The sequence below is a fragment of the Streptopelia decaocto genome (assembly GCF_964273445.1).
Source record: "Streptopelia decaocto genome assembly, chromosome: 15".
NCBI classification, from domain to species: domain Eukaryota; kingdom Metazoa; phylum Chordata; class Aves; order Columbiformes; family Columbidae; genus Streptopelia; species Streptopelia decaocto.
The window spans coordinates 6,946,483-6,965,561 of NC_138670.1; the positions used below are offsets into that span (position 1 = coordinate 6,946,483).

The window sequence follows — 19,079 nt, forward strand, 5'->3', positions numbered from 1 at the left end:
GCAATGCACTCCTTAGACGATACATCAAATTTACCTATTGGTATCACAAGCACACCTGTTCTGAAACAAAACACTTTTAATCAGGTAGCCTTATCACTCAACAAATAAATTATTTTGACCAAAGAGTCTGTTCCTTCTCAATCAATCACATTTACCTGTCCTGATAATACAATTCCAACTTTGCTTCGCAGTCTCCCAGCAGGACACAAAGACTATTCAGATTTGATGTTTTACATAAAAGCATCAGGAAAATACCATGTTTGATTTCTTTGTCATTGAGAAAAAAAATATTTAAAAGGTAAAAAACTTGCTATGTCTTTAGCAAGTTCATTCATGTTTTCAGTTCAATTGAGTCTTACCTCTCCTTCCTGCATAAGAAAGTTAGACGTGCCAGGACTGCAAGACCGACTATTCCAAATATACAGCCAAGAATAATTACTTGTTTGATATCTGAAAAACAGATACACAGCCACAACAAAACAGGAAGACATTGATACATTTCTTCACATCTGTTTGAATATAGTCACATATGATAATTTTTACTGTTATTTGTGTTTGTGGAACAAACTGGCAAAGAGTAGGAGGTCACATAGTTCCTACATGTGACGGGGCAGGTGGTGGCGAAAGCTGTTGTAACACAAAGAGAGCATGGCTAGTGGTTAATACGTAGTCAACATCATGAATGTACAATATTTATGTAGAACTGTCAATCCCAACAACTTACAAGTTTTCGATCCTTTTTCCATACAGTTTGATTGCTTTAAAAATTGCCCTTATTTTGGCAGGAAAATTTCACAATTGCCTCTGCTGCTTAATGCTCCAGGTAGAAGACCCCAAAAGTCACTGTTCTGATATGGGTGTGGTGAACTGCATCAGACAGTACAGACACACTAAAACTGTCAGTTTAATTCTGTGATTGCATAATAAGGACACATGAAAGATAGAAAGAAACAAGACGCTAAACAAATTTTGATTAACAAATCTCCTCTTGTTTTCTTATTCTACTAAAGAGTTGCATGTTACCAGTTCTGTCACTTTCCTGCTGATGTAGGACAGTTCTAGCAGGATGCTGTGTGGCTGTGCTGAGCAACGGAAGCTAAAGATATCATGCAAATGAATTTTTCATGACACAAGAGGATTAGTAAAATTTTAGGAGATGCAGCATGTGGAGTGAACTGTCAGGGAGAAACAATGCTGCTTGAATTTTGTATCCTTTAAGGAAAACACCTGTTTGAGTACCACTGCTGAATAACTCAAGTCCCAGTGTGATCAACTTTGTCCCAGGTTCACTGTCAAGAGAGTCAAACAAGTGCAGTTCCTTGGCTCTGAGACACTGAGGTGTCCTAAGGTCACTGTAGATTCAATGCTATATCCTTTTCCTGCACCTAATGATAGCACTACATGCATGTGTCATGGAGCACACAGCTTATCTAGACATATGTGAGCAGTGGTGCATCTGAGCTGTAGTGTATTTGGGCTGAATTTCTGCCAGCCCTTCTTTCCGTCACCTTGTCACGCCTGCAGGAAGACCTGCCCAACCTACAGCCCAGCACACAGTGGTGGCAGAGCAATGTAACTGACACGTCCATGATCCTACGATAGATAATCTGGTTTCCAATCTGGTTTATACTGAAGCTTAAGGAAAGAAGTGGGATTCACAAACTGCTTCACAGACATTGGTCCTTCATCCAGTGACTTCTGCTACTTCTGTTTGGCTTATGCACAACTTATGGGCAGGTACCCCGGCCTCAGTAGTTTGGTCCAGGAATGATTTGCCTTTACTGTGAAATCTTTGTATGTAATTTATAATCTCAGGTTATATTTCTTGATTTTAATATGTTTTTCAGCCAGTCTCCTGGGGACGATAGACAGACAACAATTCCATAATAAGAAGACCCAGTGTTTGTTTGCATCCTCATCTGAAAAAAAGTGCAGAAGACTAAGGAGATTTCTGACAACTTTCCAAAAGGAAATTTACACAGAGCCTGAGCCTGGAAAATGAAACCTGAAAGTGGGAAGAGGAGGGGTTAAAAACAGAAACAAACAAGCAAAAAGGACAGACAAAACCAGATGGTACTTAACTTTAATTCAAGGAAGGAAAACTCAAAAGCAACAATATGTAGGCCCAACAGCATAATTTGCCTTTGAAACTTCAAATACAGAAATGGATTTTGCAAAATGTCTCGTCTTCAATTTTCCTGTTTTTGTCTCTCTTCCTATCCAGTTTTCATAGTTCTCACGCCTTTATTTTAGTTGTTGTAGCTTTTGGAAAACAGAAGCATACAGCAAATAAAAACTCTTCATGATCTGCAATACAGGGCTTGAATTTGATGTGCCACAAAGCTGCAGCGGTGTAATGGGCACAGCGCGGTGACGGAGAGCTCGTGGAAGCTGGCGGTACCAGAGGCTGAGCCCTGTGTCCTTGACCAGCATGAAATAAATTATTTGAAAAAGTGTTTTTTAACAGTTCATGCTGGAAGTAAAAATGTGACCACAAATCACAGTGGCTAGGTCAGTGGTCACCCATTCAGGCGCCCAGAAATTTGGAAGTGCTGTCCATTAATTTTGTCAGCATTTTCCTGGCACCACGAAGGCCCCCCGTCACAGGGCTCGATCAAACGGGTGCTGGTGAAACAGCAGCATTCTGCTGTGCAAAGAGGAAAACTGTGAAGAAAATCAATCTCAGTAACAACAAATGTTGACAACACAAAGACTTTTTCTGTACTTGTGCTGAATTTAGAATCAACACAAGGAAAACTGGCACTGGATTTCAGCTGTGTCTCAGACAGAGACTGATAGGCCGCAGCATATCTGATGATGCAGAAGGAGGAACAAGGCTGGATATGAATGCCATCATTAGGGCACAGCAGTAAAAACAAAAAGAATGAAGAACTAGTAGGCAATTTGTATTTTATAGTCTCAATCAGTTGTCAGTATTGTCAAGATCCTGCTGCTACCGGCAGTACTGCCACACTCCCATTTCCTGAGGCTGACGAAAATCATCATTTTTGGCTCACATTACAAATGAACAACAACCCCAAATATCAAATAGTAAGGAAGGTCTTTGTTACAATCAGATCAATACGATTCTTTCACACCCTGTTGCTGTTTGTCATCTTTCAGGAAACCACGTGCTGGAAAGCATTGCGGGTTTTGTTTGTTTGTGCGTGAAGCTGCGGCCTAACTCTGTCATTCCGAACACAGTTAATCTCTGCCTATCTTCCAGCTCCTTCCCTCGGCCCTCTCAGGGCTGGCTTTTTGCCCCCCTTTCTCTAGTGTAAATGTCAGCATCCAGTTTGCTTATTGAGACTGACTGGCTCCTATCCAGTATGTATGCGGTTGATGGCAGCAATGGAAAAATGTTCTTAGCTTTCAGCTTGGCAAAATGTTTTGCCACTGACTTTTTAAGATCTGGCCTTACTTTGCAAAGATCTCATTCTTCCCAGACTTTGAGAGATGATCTATTATTACTGTGAACTATGAAGCATGCTAAATTATCTGCTAAACTTCTGAATCTCTCATATTTTCAACAGTTAACTAAAGTACTCCATATGCTCTGGTCTATCATATTAAACAGAAATGTTTTGAAATACCGCTAGTTTCAGTCTTTCCAAAATAGCATCACTACTGAGATTGGCCCCTGTGAACACAATCAGATGTATATTGATTATTAACAATGGCTGGTCCAAGAAAACTTCCACGAACATTCACTCATCTATTTAAAATTCATCAATACTCCCTGTTTTGTATGTGCAAATGTTCAACAACTACTCTTTATCTTAAAGTCCACAGCCTGCTGCCCAAACTCACTGCAGTTCATCTCATGAATACTACTAAACATGCAAAACTGCGTTCGAAATGAACAAGCAATTGGTGCGGGCCTGCAAAGGCCGATAAAACCTGTCAGTTGGCCAAGAATTGATTGCTGATGTGTTGTGCACTTTCCACATTTCTTTGGAAGATGCTCAGAATGGAGAATCTGTTGATATGAATGATTTGAAGGGCACTTTCGGGAACAATTAACTCAGCACTAAAAGTGCTTCAACACACCATGTGCCCTTGCATCACCCTGGTGCTTTGAAACATTGCCATCTTGAGGACATTTGGAGTGAAGGAGGTGGTGTACAAATGAAGCTGAAACTTAGAAAATATTGGGCAATTTCTTGTAAATCATAGAGACAGCCTAATTGCTACAAATCAAACAGTCCCAGGCTCATTGATAATCTAAGACTAGTGACACAAGAGGGGTAATAAATTTATGTTATTTATATTGAATACTATTACATCACGCACAATAATTTTACTAGTGTAGAATAATATATTAGGAGATAACATAATCCTTTAGAACAAGAGCACGGAAGCCTTCAAAAAGCATGGACTGTGTCTGGTCTAAAATCACAGAATGGTTGCGGTGGAAAGGTTCCTATTTTGTTCCTCTTATCAAAGGGATGTCTGGAGGTCATCTTGCCCGAGTCCCCTGTTCAAGCAGGGCCACCCAGAGTCTGTTGCCCAGGACAGCATCTTGACAGCTTTTGAATATCTCCAGGGAGGGAGACTCTACAGCCTCTCTGGACAATCTGTGCCAGCGCTCAACTACGCTCACAGTGAAAAAGTGTTTCCTGATGTTCAGAAGAGTCACAGAATCATAGAATCATTTTGGTTGGAATTGATCCTCAAGATCATCAAGTCCAACCATTGACCTAACACTGTCACTAACCTGTGTCCCTAAGAGCCTCATCTATGCTTCTTTACAACCCCTCCAGGGATGGTGACTCAACCACTTCTCTGGGCAGCCTGTTCCAATGCCTGACAACCATTTCCATGAATAAATTTGTCCTAATATCCAACCTAAACCTCCCTTGGCGCAACTTGCGGCCATTTCCTCTCATCCTATCACAGGAGACCTCCTGTGTTTCAGTTCATGCCCATCACTTCTGGTCCTGTCCTTGGGCACCACTGAAAAGAGCGGAGCTCTGTCCTCTTTGCACCCTCCCTTCAGGTATTTGTACACAAGGTCCCGCCACCCCTCAGCCTTCTCTTCCCTGGGATGAGCAGCTTCCAGTTCTCTCAGCCTTTCCTCATAGCAGAGATACACCAGACCCCTAATCAGCTTCATGGCCCTTTGTTGGACCCTCTCCAGCATATCTGTGTCTCTCTTGTGCTGAGGAACGCAGCGCTGGACACAGTATCGCAGTTGTGGCCTCACCAGTGCTGAGTGGGGGGAAGGATCACGTCCCTCAGCCTGCTGGCAATACTTTGCCTCATGCGGGCTGGGACACCGGGAACCCTGTTTGCTGCATGGACACACTGCTGGTTCATGTTCAACCAGGTGCCTGCAGGGGCCTCAGGTATTTTTCTGCAAAGTTTCTCTTCAGGCACTGATTTTATAATGTGACTTCATAACCCACCCCTCAGGTGGCTCAGATTTATACTTGAAAAGTAGCTCAATTATTTGAATACTAAATTGTTTCAAGAATCTCCAGTTCTCTACGTGTATGCATAGAATATATATTTATAAAGCTGCTGAAAGAACATTACATTTATATAAGAAAATTACATTAAAATAATGTTGCAAATAAGGATTCTTTTGTAGCCTTTTACATTTTGTTATGGAATCATTCTTAGCTAAGTATTATGCTTTCCAGTTTTTGTAAGACTGAGTTTGAAATTGATTTTACATTGTCCACTCAAGAAGCATGCCTACCAATTCTTTCCAGCCAAACCTAGAGAAAGGGAAGCATGTAGCCCAAAACTCTCAGAAAGAGTAGATATATGAAATAAATAAAAACAAAACCAAACACCTGTTATTTAGATTTGAATATTAGTCTTCCCAGAAACCCAGCAATCTCATGTCCAATGTCTTCCCAAGTAAGAGAAGTTGCTTTTGTCAAGGGCCATCGTTGTATACTGAGATTGCCTTGTTCATTAAATGATTTTTAATGTCAATTTGTAACATTTAAAAGGAAACAGACCTGTTCCCGGGATGCAACTGGGTGTGTCTCCAGACCAGGCCCCTGTCACTTGGCAAATTCTTTCCTTTGACCCAGTGAGTTCGTAGCCCTCATCGCAGATGAAACTGATGGTTGAGCCCAGCAGGTAGGCAGTTCCATTCTTTCTTCCATTGACTGGGTGATCCAGCCAGCCACAGGAGATCACTAGTAAAAGAAACACATCTAGTTAAAGTATTTTTGATTTGGACTAGCAAGTCTCCATCACAATGATTCAAATGGCACTTTAGTGGCAACTTATGGAAAGACAAAGATTTGTAGGCCAACTGAAAGAAATTTATTTTGTGTTTCTCTAAGTATCCTACCAGTGCAGAGTCTTCTTGGTACAAGGAAAATTCCTCCCAACAACCATGTTTACAGGCCCGTGAACCTACAGCTGAGCAAAGCCCCCTTGAACAGTGTTAACTACATAGATACCCTGCAGAAAGGACTGTAGTGATTGACGCTTTGTGGAATGTTGCATCACCTGGCTGTAGATTTTCTACCAGCAGCTTGTGATTCTGATGAGATAGTTTTGTGGAACTTCCCACTTGAAGGCTTCTTGTTGTCAGGACATCGAATCTGCAGAATGGGTCAGAGTCACAGAGCGAGTGCATCTCTTTCACCAAGGGATCAGCAGGGTCTTCATAAGGAAAGAACACGGGCAGAAAGGAAGCATTGTGCTTGTTCTCATAAAAGAAGTTGTTGAGTAAGAACTCTGTGTCATAAGTAAAGAGGGAAGTTCCATTTTCAACAGCCCCTTGGGAAACAGAGAAAGAAAGAGATTCATATGGAACATTGCCTACAGACTTATACCACCTTCTGCTACTAATCCAAGTGCTTATTTACATAAACGTAGCTACAGCTGGAAGAGATCTGTGAAGCCCTACAGCTTCCTTCCTCTCAAGATTATTTTTCTTTTCATATGGAGCATTTCAACTTAGCACTAAAGTTAGTGTCTGCTTAACCTGGTGTTTGATCAATTACTTAAAATTAGATCCAAATAATTGTGTAGCTATTATTTTACATAAAGATTGTTTTAGATGCCTGCTGGCAAAATGGTGATAAAGAAGTACCTCAGACAGAGCTAACCAGACCAAACATTACAAGCAACACAAATCCTGATCCTGCGTGTTGCTAAATTTATCATATCTGCCATGGTCCTGCTTTTTGTTTTCACTCCGCTAAATCAGAAGCTTCCTCAAGTAGGAGCAGTGAGACTTTTCAGTATGATCTGAATTGTAGAGTGCAGCTATGCTGTGCTTCATACAGAGATCGACTGGTAGCCAGAGGGTATTTTGCATCATGTTCTGGCCTATCTCCCAACCTGATGTCAGGAGGAATGCTGACCAGTCTAATGCTGCAGGCTAGATATAGCAGCCTAATCACTTTCATTAAATGAAAGCAGCCATTCTTTTACACACACCCCCACAAACCCTCATTTTAAAAGGGACTATTATTAAATTGTGGTTTAATAAATGATTTTTTTAAATTGTCAGCATGGTACTTGATAGAAACATTGCTAATATTCTGGAAAAAGATAGCTGACCCTAGATATTGCTATACTTCTGTAACATTTTAGTCCGGTGATGCTGTGTTTAGCTGACCAGAGCAGACAGAATTCTGGGAAGTGAAAGCTGTGAAATATGAACTCTGATTCTTTTCGGACCAAAGTGCAGGATGCTCCATTGTGATTCTGTCTGCAATCATTCGCCTAGGTACATTACCCACTTGGCTGGAGGAGGGCATACTTATACTTCTCTTACTCCCCTTCTCTTCCCCCAGTATAGGTTGCTTAGCACAGACTTCATTTGCTGGTCTGTACATCACAAGCTGTCTTGAATGAGTAAAGAAAATGCAATAATAGATCAGAAAAATGACTTACAGTTAGCTCCAAACTCAAACAACTGCTGGGGGCTTGCATGAACTGACATCGTGGTTTTATTCCTGAAGGTATACTCATCCTCCGTATTGCCATTCATTACCCCAAAGAGACCCTGTGTGTGATTCATAAACTTCTCTGGGAGCAGAACTGTAAGGGCCAGAAATCCTCCACTTCCCCTTATTTCCACACCAGACCCAGAAGAGAACATCACTGTGATGTTCTGATCAGCTGTAGAATGGAGAAAGAGACCTGTAACAATGAGAAGAAGAGGACAAAATAGCTAATCATTCATAGAGAACAGACTATTGTGTCATCAGTTTTAACCATTTTTCATAAAGCTTTTCCTCCCTTCCACTCTGGGCTGCATTCTAAGAAGGATTTAAAGGGAGGCCACACCTTCATACCTACAACGGTGGTAAGATGGCTTCTACAGAGTAGTATATAGTTGATACAAGTTCCTCTGCCTTTTGCCAGTGTCCCAGAGCAGGAGCGTTAAGATATTAGGTGATTAAATCAGATAGTGGCTGTGACCTGGAAGCGCTGCTCTCAGGGGTAACAGGTGTCCTCTGCTTCTTGATTGTCTTTTTTTTTTTTCCCTTCCTGCATCTCTCTGCTTCTGCATCTCCTTGTCAATGTAGCCTTCTCTCTGCTCTTCATTGTATTTTCCAGCCACTTGAGAAATACTAAAGCTAGCCCCAGAAAGCTTCCTCTGCTGAATAGGAGGCTTACTGTTAAAATTCTAGTAAAGCTTAGAGTGTTTGCCAAATTATTATACAGACAAATCAAATGATCACACCCGTGGAGGAAAAAAGTCAACTATTCACAGTCTTTTCAGCAGAACAATAGAGGAATAACATCTGACCAATCAAAAGAGCTCCTGATAGGTCATGCTCATCAATGCTCATGCTCTCAATTTTATTTCCTTCACCAAGGCCTTGCCAACCATGCACTACCACTGATTTTGCCTCAAACTGGCAGCAACTGAACTGAAGAAAGTAATGCAATAATAAGATAAATTCTAATGAGCTAGGATATTGCCTGTCCTTTCTTTCACTCCCTACATAATTTTTGGAGTGACCTGCAGCCTGTTTCACAAAAGGACACTGAAAAGAGAGTTGAAATGCATGCATCTAGAGATGTTTCTAACTATACATGGACCCCATCAGAATACAAGAGCTTATAAGGCTAACGTGTTTAACTAACCTTTCAGGTCCAGCCAACTTTGCTCAGAGAAGCTGACAACCTTCTGGTTCAACAGAACCTCCAGGTTCGAATCCTCCGAGTAGCGCACTTCAATCACATCAGAGTCGCTCTCCTGCATGGCCACTGCAGACAAGCCTGTCACCTGAGCCCCAGTTCCTTCAAATAAAAAAACAACCCCCCAAAATGCCCAACATGATTTAAAGTAAATATGGAAGTTTATAATGATATAGGCAAAAATGCCCACAGATATTTCCTAAAAATAAGCAAATATGATTCTTTAAACTTGAGGGAATTGTTAAGCATGTAAGTCACATAAAAACTCACAGTGTAAGTCTCCTGCAAGTACAGTATATTGAAAGCAGAATGTTTAATGCTAAAAAAGTCTTTAAATTCTAAATTCTTCATCCAATGGCAATGGCTGAGCCATTGAAGAAGAGTGGTTGATCTTCTTGCATATTCTGTCCTGTAAGGCCTGGGAAAATCGAGGATAATTTCAGGGAGGGCACGACAGAAAAAGGAAACAGAGTGAACAAAAAATTAAGAAACTGATCTTCAGAATTAACTGCTCAGTGACTCGTGCTACTTTTACCACAAACACAGTAAAAATGCATCAGCTGGGAGCTGTTAACTGATTCCTAGAACTGACCTTATGTTTCCTTATAGATGGGAAAGGGCATGGAAGGAAAGGAGAATTGTTTTCCTGAGCTCTTAAACACAATAGAAAACCTTATGCTTCCATTACTTGTACCAAATAAAACTATCAAATAACCTTTGATTAGGAAGTTTGTTTTGGTTTTGTTTTGTTTTTTTTTTTTCCTGAACATTTAGTCTGCCTTCTGATTAGCTTCAAAATGTTGACCTTTCATAAGTGGCCAAAAAAGAAGACTAGAGAACATAGGTGTTATGATACGAAGAGCAAATCAACCAACTCCAGAAGCTATTATTTGTCATCACTGCTTCCTCTCTTACCAACTTACCATTTGGAAAGTGCACCTGTTGTGTCCTCCCTTGCACTCTCAGGGATGTGAGATCAGACTCCACCAACGTGTATTCTCCTTGGCCTTTGAAGGTGAAGTTTAGACCATCAAATGTGAAGAAGTGAGGATCCCCAAAAGCAGATGCTGTTTTTAAAAGCGGAAATAGAAATAAGAACAAGCGAAAACACAACCTATTACTCCTCTTCTTAGATTCATGAGAAAAAAAAAATCTCGTTGTGGTGATCCAAAGAATGGCATTTAAACAAAGGAAAAAATGCAAGGCCAACCCATGGTAGACATGACATGAGGAACAGCCATGACCACCTTGAACAGCACTGTGGGAACAGTGAGAAATGTCATTACAGTTACCCTCATATTCATCGGCCAACATTTAGGGCCACACTTTAAAAGGCTGTGATGGGCAGCAATGCTTACCTGGTAAACCCCCTACCAGAATCCCCACTATCAGACTACAAGACTCATTCGCAGTGTATGGGGAGATTTGGACACAAACACATTCCACAAGTACCTCATGAGGGAGCTTCCCAATGTAGCTGGAAGTGACACAAGTGTCAGAAGGCCCCTCTCACTTCCAGCAAAATAAGTTGTGTCATCTTATCTGAAGTATGACTCTTAACGACTAAGGATATCTATGTGGCAAGTACATGCTTAACTGCTTAATTGTCAGGTATTTCGAGATTGTTATCTCTTTCAGTCTTTCTCTAGAGAAAGAGTCCTCTCCATATATCAGGTTCATTAGACCAAGGCAAAGAAGGCCGATTTTTTTCTCCTCAGCAGTTAGTGCATTCACTTGGGATTTTCAGACCAAAGCACACGCAGGAAACCAACACTCACAACAGAAAATCACGGTAAAGAAGGCCTGCCCTGCATGATAGGTTCAAGTAATTTCTCCATGTTGGGTAAATGAGGTGTTTAAGCACAGTGTCCCATGTTTGAGGAGAGTTCTGTAAGTACCAGGGCAGGTGACTTCTTTTGCTTCAGTTCATTTTGTACCGCATCCATCTTTGGCACGCTCCGAGAAACTTCTGGCATTAAGATCTTTGCAGAGGGTTCTGTGGCATTTTGAGGGTTAGTTTTCTCTGATGTTTAGGCTCACTCAAGGTTAATGAACACTCTCCTGGCTGTGTGGTAGCACAAGCAGTTTGGCATTTACTTTCTAGGAGAAAGACGAGCATCTGTAGTGCCTAGTGAGAGCTGCATAATGAATTTTTGTCATGTTTGAGAGATGGATCTAATGGCATAAGTACATTTGGGAATCTTTTTGCAAGACCACATGCTTCACATCCTTCATCAACACGTCTTTGCTTAAGAGGGGCACGTTGTAGCCTTTCTCTCCCCCAGCAGAACTGCCAGGGCCCTGAGCACACTCATAGGCCTCAACTGCACTGACCAGTGTCACTGGGCCCTCTACCTACCCTCTGTCCAGACTCTGCTTAAGCTCAGGCTCAGGCCTTCAGTTCCTGCCTGAGCTATGTCACAGGTGTCTGCATCTCCAACACAGCCATGAACCCTGCTGATCTGCACACAGAGCCATGACTGACTTCCTGGCTTGTCCTTGGACATACCTTGTCACTACAGACTTGCCTGACAATCGCTGGACTGTGTCTCACTCTGGTTACCATCACTGGCCCAGATCACAATTAAAAACCACATTCAGGTTTCACCACTGACAGATCAATTGAAACCTTCAATGGAAATTTTCCATGGGACATTGTACTCTCACCATTGTCAACTGACATACATGCATATACAAATATTCTGTACCAAAAAGCTACCCTATGGAATGGAATTCTGAAGCCCTTACCAGCTCGAGGTGGGCGATACGTCTTGCAGTCACTGGAGGGCCGCCTTTTCATATAGAACTGACAATTATCAGACCACAGGCAGCAGTAATAGAAGCTGATAACATCATAAAGCCAATGGGAATAGCCAGGAATCCGGGGAGGCTTGAGGAAAGGTGGTGACCCCCAGTCATGGCCTCGGTCAGGTGTGCTGCCTCCTGTGGAGTCATACGTGAGGATTTGGGTCCCCGTGGAGTCATAGCAACACTGCTGTCCTGCTGCGTACTGGGGACTGGTTGAGAAAAGAAGTAAGAATAAAGTCATCATTCAGCTTTTGAAGACAATTCATATTTAGAGTTTATCTATTGCCTTTTTATGGATATAGCTAAAAGTTTTGGTATCCAAGCTTTATATAATGTCCAGAGATTATACCTCCCAGTTAGACCCCATCTCCCTCACCCCACTCTGTTCTTATAAATTAGACCAATTAGGGATAGGGAGGGAGAGGTTTTTAACCAAGGCAGTAAGGACATTCTGTAGGCCTTATAGCTTATAGCTACCTGAACACAGCGCTCTTTAAAAATGTTTCTGATAGAAAGAGTGAAAAGAACAACCTGTTCAGCTTAAACAGACCAATATAGGAAAGGCTTAATTAGGCCTAACCAAATATCTTTTAGACATTAGCACTTGTTTAGGTATCCTAAGGCTTAGCACAGTGCAATTAATTGTTTATTAAATATAAGGCCTTAACTTCATCAGCAATGAGGGCCAATAGGTGAACAAGAGGGAAACAATGGTTGCTATGAACCTGATAGTTGAGAGTCCAGAGACCTTGGTGAAGTTTCTATCTCTGAGGTGCAACAAGTCATTAAAAAAAAGTGGTTTTAAAAAGTTTTCTTTACCTGGCTTGAATGCCTCTGACACAGTGCACAGCACCGGGGTGGTAAGTACACACACTCCCCTGTTCAATGTCACAGCCATAATCTGTCTGAAAAAGATCAATGCTCAGGCTTAATGGGGTGCTTTCCCCATTCTCCTTCCTCTTTTTATGTCCTCTCCCCACCCTTTGTCTCTGACACGTGTGTAAAGTCTGAATGAACTGGTTGCAGCTGTGTGTTGAGCAGGACAGAATGACGGGAAACAGTGAACTTCATACTGAAATGATTGGAGGAATGTGTTAGTCTAACCTGGGCATTTTGCAATCTGTTACAACAGCCCTTGAAGAACAGATGCAGATTGAGAATTCAACTCTAAGTGCACAACAAACACAGGTCACGCCACACTAAACTTAACTTTTCTCCTGTGTTCTTAGACAGAGGCAGTGTAGTAGATCTAATGTTTTTTTCTCCACGTGCTTTTAATTGCATCATTTAAAATACACATCATGTTGGAGGTTCATAACCAGGAAAGAATAGTAACAAAATTACAGGAAGTAACATATCTCAAAGAATTCATCCCTGTTCCCAGCTCCTCCCTGAGTGTTTTCTGTCTGCCACTGGAACTATTGTCTGAATTCCCTGTTTGAAGATGATTTCCATCTGCTGTCCTACAGGCATTTTTGAATTCAGACTACCTGGATAAGCTGCCTCTGCCTTTTGACATGCTACTTGTGCAAATTTAAATACAATTTAATTTCCTTGTAATGACTTTTAGAGAGGCAACAGGGCTGTGTGGAGAGTATGGCATTCCCTTCTACTTGGAACCATAATAAGCTAGAGGGGGTCAATTAATAACTTACATGGAACCTGCCAGTGTCAGCTCTTGCCTGTGCCAAGGTACAAGGGCAATCTATAATTTCTTCCAGGAAGTTTGGAAGCTTCTCCTCGTTTCTGTCCCATTCTATACATTTCGCAGTTGCCCATGCATTTGGGTCATTTCGGAAGTCTTCTCCGAGGTGCCAGGCCAGTGCATGCACTGAACTCCAGACCGACGGAATGTTGCTGGAAAAAAAATAACGAGCCAAAAAATAGATCTGATACCTGAACAAGCACTGTTTTGACAGCAACACTGTGTCTTAATCACTAATGATAATTATGAAGAATCTTTCTTTTTCCTGCAAAAAGTTACAGCAATTTAAAATTCTCCTAATTTAGAAGGTGACAGGCCAGCATGCAGTAAGTACGCAACAATCAGAGTACATTTTAGCATGTGTGATTCTGGCTTGCATGGCTCTTTTCAGAGACAAGTTTTCTACTCATGCCTTTTCATATCATAGTACTATTTAGGCCAGAATTAAGAATGTCTGGATGCTCTGACAAAACCTAACCCTGTGCACCAGCAGGATCAGGCCTGATGGCAATAGAAAGGGAGAAACTATTCAGAATCCTTGCAGTGTCCCAAGGCTACTTTGCTCTGCACCCAAGATATACATGAAGTGTTATAAAAAACCCTCCAGAAAGAGAAAAGGTTGCAATTCTGTGGGTAGCAACTCCTAAATGCTAAAAACATTTCTGATGTATTAGTAACATGTTCTGACACTGAAGAGGTGGCATTCATATGTTCACAGGGGCTACACCATCTACATCAGAAAGTGCAGACATTGAAGAATTATGAAGAAACATCTATCCAAGCTCAGAATATGCATGGAGCACTTACAGAGGTAAATCACCAAAAATCACAGGGAAATATACAATGAAATAAAAGGAAGTGGGCATAAAATTTGTAGGAATGCAAAGGCCTGCATACAAAATAGAAAAAAGAATAAACGAAGAGGAAGGTCTGTGGGTGCAGTGACAGAAATTGGACTATTAGGGCCTCCTCCACAGTTGTGACAATAAAATAAATCAGCAGATTCTGGTTTGCCAAGGGCCCATGTCCCTCTTTACTTTGTAAACTGTCTTTATCTCAGCCCATGAGTTTTTCCTCAGTTTTGCCTTTCCAATTATCTCCCCATTTTTTCATATTAAACAGAGCCTGAATCCCAGTTTTAAATGTCAAAGTAGACAGCAGCTTTAACACAGGAAGCAATAATATGGTATCTGCGATAAATGAACATTGTGGCGTACTTGCCTCTGCCCATCAGAATAGGTGCTGGGTATAATTCTCAAAATCCCAACGTCCCATGTACTGTAGTTTCCTGTAGCAGGTACCGGAATGAAAGAAAATGTCCCAGTGTTGGGGATTTCTCTTGCCAAAGTATAAAGATATTTCCATTCAGCCAACCAGTTTTCTGAGTAACTGTCACCTGTCACACAGAGGAAGAAAATAGTTTCAGATGCTGGAAAAGAACAGTTACGGCAAGACTGAAATTAGATGTCTCCAGCCATACATAAATGAAGAGGAAAAGCTGACACTATTGTAAAGAGTTATTTATACTTGCAGAGCTCTGCACGTAAGTTACACATGTGGTGGCTGCTTGTGCGCAGGTACAAAAAGTGTCACTTTACCTGTTTCCTGGTATCCCCAAACTTCTATGTTGATGTGGGTTGCTGCAAGTACCTGGTGTGTCCAGGTAAGGGTTAAGTTTCCATCCGTGTTGGGGGTGCCATAGTATTGCCATTTTGTCTCATTGACCAACGTGCATTTTTCTCTATCTGAAACTTTGCTGTGATGTACTGCATTACAAAACAGAAAAAAAGGATTCATGACATTTCCGCCTTGCATAGCTCTGAAAAGGTGCCACTGTATTAAGATTTAGCAGTATTTCCCCTGTGTATGTTTCTAAAAGGATGTATGATATAAAAAGAGTAAGCTGAAGCTGTGAGAATCCAACCCTTACTAATGTCCATAGTCCTTAGATTACAACACCACAATGCAGTTATTTTCCAATAGAAGTAGCTACAAAAAATGAACTATTTTGGTCAACTTCATTTTTAAGCTGGACTTTTTAGGAGTTAATGCTGCTGCTGTCCTGCAGCAGAACTTAATTGTTGTGAAGGTTCATGTCTCAAAATATGAATTAACATGAGGGCAGCAAGAATGACTTTTCTGAGGTCAAACAGCATGTTAATGGAGAAGAAAAGTGATAAAAACAGAAAGGCTTATATAATCTTGCATCCATGGAGCAAGAATACAGAAATAACACTGTAGATTTAAGTAAGTAACCTGATAACCAAGTTCCAGAGTATGGAAACGTCAGACCACCATCTATAGAAACTTCAAAAGGGATGAAACCAGTCTCATACAGCAATGGGGAGATGCAGTGGGCTTGTCCATCCATAGCGACATAGCCAATGGTTTGGATTTGCTGCTTGAACCTGTTGATGTTGAAAACACTCTTCAGTGTCACCGCTGAGACAAGGAAAATTCTGAGTGTCTCAGTTGTGTTTCATTAAGCAACCTTATGTCATGTGTAGATCATTCCAAGTCCCATGGCGCTTTTGCTTGTAGCAGTGAATACAAACTGGAAAGTACTTTGTGCTTACTACAGCAGCATGGATTCTGCTATGCACTGCACAAATACACAGCAATCTGCAAGCCTTAGATTTACAATTTAATTACTGGGGGAGGAGGGCATGATAAATTAGCAACAAATAACATAAGCACAGCAGGAAGACAAAGGTGATGTTTTAGGATTGATAGAATCACAGGGCAGTTAACATTGACCATGATACAATGACACTGCAAATTTCTGGGTTTGTGAGGGCTTTTTGCTGGTAAGTCCTGCGAATACAACAGAAGTAATTTCATGCTGTTCTAGAATTTCTGTTGCAAAGATTAACTCAGAACTCTCTGCTTGCTATTTAACCATCTGCTTTTGCCCAGTGTGCAAAAATATAATCCCACCCATGACTCCCCAGGATTGATGTTTGGTGACCGCACAGCTACTCCGAGTACGGCAGGAGTGGGGGCAGGAAGCGGTGCCTTTGTCTGCACTGGGGTTTGTGTTGGCCATGATAATTCAACTGTGCGGGTAATGCAAAGCACACACTTGTGTCCTACAGAATGAATGCCCAGGTCAAAGGTTTTCCTGATGAAGAACTAAAAACCTTTCGGGTGCTGCTCTCCAGATAGGGAGGACTCCAAAATCTCACCCAGAACCTCTGTGGGAAGAATGTCAGGACATCTGGCTCAGTAAAATTCAGTGTACCCTACGTGTGACACATGTATCCAAGCGTGACACTTAGGATCCGGAGGCTTGTCTTACAGGAAAGAGATTAGGTATCCTACTTGCATTTCATTCTCATTGCTTTCTCACTCAGATTCAGAAATGAATACTTTTAGACAAAATGGAGATGCTAAAAAAATATTGATAACAAAGAAGGCCGAAAGCAAGCTCTTTTAGAAAAGTCACTGTTTTGATATGCTAAGGGAAGTGCTAGCAGAGTAATGATTGTATTGAACAATTATTCTATGACCCAAATTAAATGATCCTCTGTAGAAGTACAGGCAACATGTACCCTTGAGGGTGAGGGTTAGCAGAACCTCTGTGTGTTTCAGGATTCTGACAACTTCACAAAGTAAGTTTTCACTCCTATACACACAAGTCTTGTTTTGTGGTAATTACCTGTTGACAGAAAGTGGGATTAGGAAAGTTCACCCCCTTTTGGCAGAGGAACATAAAATCACGGCCTACCTGCACGTTAGCACAGAAGAGGCATTAAGAGCTGTATTTTCAATCAAGAAGTCTTTGCCTCCCATCAGAGATCCTGAGTATGGAGAAATTTGAAGACAAAATTCTTTATAATCAGGACAGCAAATCCCCAAGGACTGGCACGTCGCCTGGCAAGAACAGGCACCGAGCAGCTCCCCACACCGGTGTGCGCAAGAGTCTTCAGCTCCTTGTTAAAGGAAGAAAAAACCAAGATCAGGTATGTTACTGAACTTTTCCAGATATTCTCTGAAACAGGAGCACATCAGCTAAAGGGCTGCTGTAAACAAATGAAGGAAGCTGGTTATGTTAGTTCAGGAATGTGCTTAGGTGAAGGCTGCAATCACCTGTGTATTGAGATTGCTCTGAGTAGAAAAATACACTTATTTGCCCCCAGACAGTGCCTAATTTCACCAGCTCCATGGGGACTTTTACTTCTAATAGATAAATCTCCAGAGCAGCCCCTTGGTGAATGACACTAATTGTATTTATTTCTGAGAGTAGGTCTTAGGCAAACCAGAATGGGGTCCCATCACTGTCAACCCTACGCAGGAACCAAGGAGAATGGAAGGCTAACATTAGTGATAAAGTGTGCTCCAATATAAGATTATGAAAAGCTGCTGAAGTTACTTTATTTTGTGCATTTTATTAGCTGGTTAGATAACTGGTACACAGATTGATGCCTCGGCCTTTAGCTTAGGTCTGGCTGAAGTCTAGTTGAACAGGCCATGAGTTACTGGACACAACCTGAAAAAGTGCTCAACACAAACAGAACAGCGAGAAGCTGACAGATGTTACAGTAACACTCTGAGGAACAGCTGGATTTCACAGTTACTGGGGAGTTAAGTGAGATGCACAAGCGGCACATACAACTGGGAGCACCGAGGACCTTTTGGGGAGCGGAAACTTGCAAGGGCAGCACTGCTTGTCTGACTACATCAATAATACTGTGCAACGCTGAGATGACCTAGGTAAGCACTAGAAATTCTAAATTTGGACACAGATTTGGCAAAATGATGAAAAAGTAATTAGGAGAAGGTCATTTATTTGAGAGGACACAAGGAAAAAGAAAGGCAGGGGTCAAGGTGGATGGTGAAGAACGAGCACAGGAAAATGGAGAGAAGGGAACATAAAAGCATCCAGTCACACAGGAACACTGGTGTGTTTCTCTGGCTTTTTGAAAGTCACTCACCTGCGTTACAAAGAGCAGCGAAGGTGAAGAGAACGGAGAAAGAAACATCTATGCCAATGCATTTCATATTTTGTCCAGATGGATCGGGAGGGCTGGTTGCGGCAGCCTATGCCTGGCTGGGAATGGCCTTTTACAGAAACATGTGGCCAGAAATATACAAGGTTCGCACTGTTCAAAGGTTTGTTGTAAATCACTGAAGCAAGACAAATGGAAGGAGATGCTCCTTTTCAAAGGTCATCTCCAATTCAGGAAAAGATGGGGGGGCGGGGGAGGCAGTCAGGAGAACTACACGTTATTTCCATAGTTACGTTTTTCTGAAATTGAAGGAGATGAGTGTTCTTTTCACAAGCATTATTGCTCCAAAGTTCAAGAGCACAGGGTCATTGGCCAAGGTGTATGTTTTAATTCTATTGGAGGAATGAAAAACAGTTATCAGTAAGAAGAACAATAAAGAATAGATGCTGACAGTGCACTTTTGTCCCGAAGATAATGAGACATCAAGA

General features: G+C 41.6%; 1 protein-coding gene across 1 annotated transcript in view; it reads right to left on the reverse strand.

The window, feature by feature from the left end:
* KREMEN1 (kringle containing transmembrane protein 1) overlaps positions 1-18,643 on the reverse strand; it is a gene marked incomplete at its 5' end in the record, with an annotated part of 54,082 nt that extends 35,439 nt beyond the window's left edge. Inside the window, 14 exons of the mRNA XM_082066468.1 lie at positions 360-450; positions 5,973-6,155; positions 6,475-6,747; positions 7,873-8,121; positions 9,076-9,231; positions 10,053-10,196; positions 11,878-12,146; positions 12,757-12,842; positions 13,593-13,794; positions 14,864-15,038; positions 15,241-15,408; positions 15,899-16,050; positions 17,370-17,574; positions 18,577-18,643. Coding sequence (XP_081922594.1) covers positions 360-450; positions 5,973-6,155; positions 6,475-6,747; positions 7,873-8,121; positions 9,076-9,231; positions 10,053-10,196; positions 11,878-12,146; positions 12,757-12,842; positions 13,593-13,794; positions 14,864-15,038; positions 15,241-15,408; positions 15,899-16,050; positions 17,370-17,574; positions 18,577-18,643 — 2,420 coding nt within the window. The remainder of the gene's footprint in view (positions 1-359; positions 451-5,972; positions 6,156-6,474; positions 6,748-7,872; positions 8,122-9,075; positions 9,232-10,052; positions 10,197-11,877; positions 12,147-12,756; positions 12,843-13,592; positions 13,795-14,863; positions 15,039-15,240; positions 15,409-15,898; positions 16,051-17,369; positions 17,575-18,576) is intronic.
* Positions 18,644-19,079: the final 436 nt, after the last annotated feature.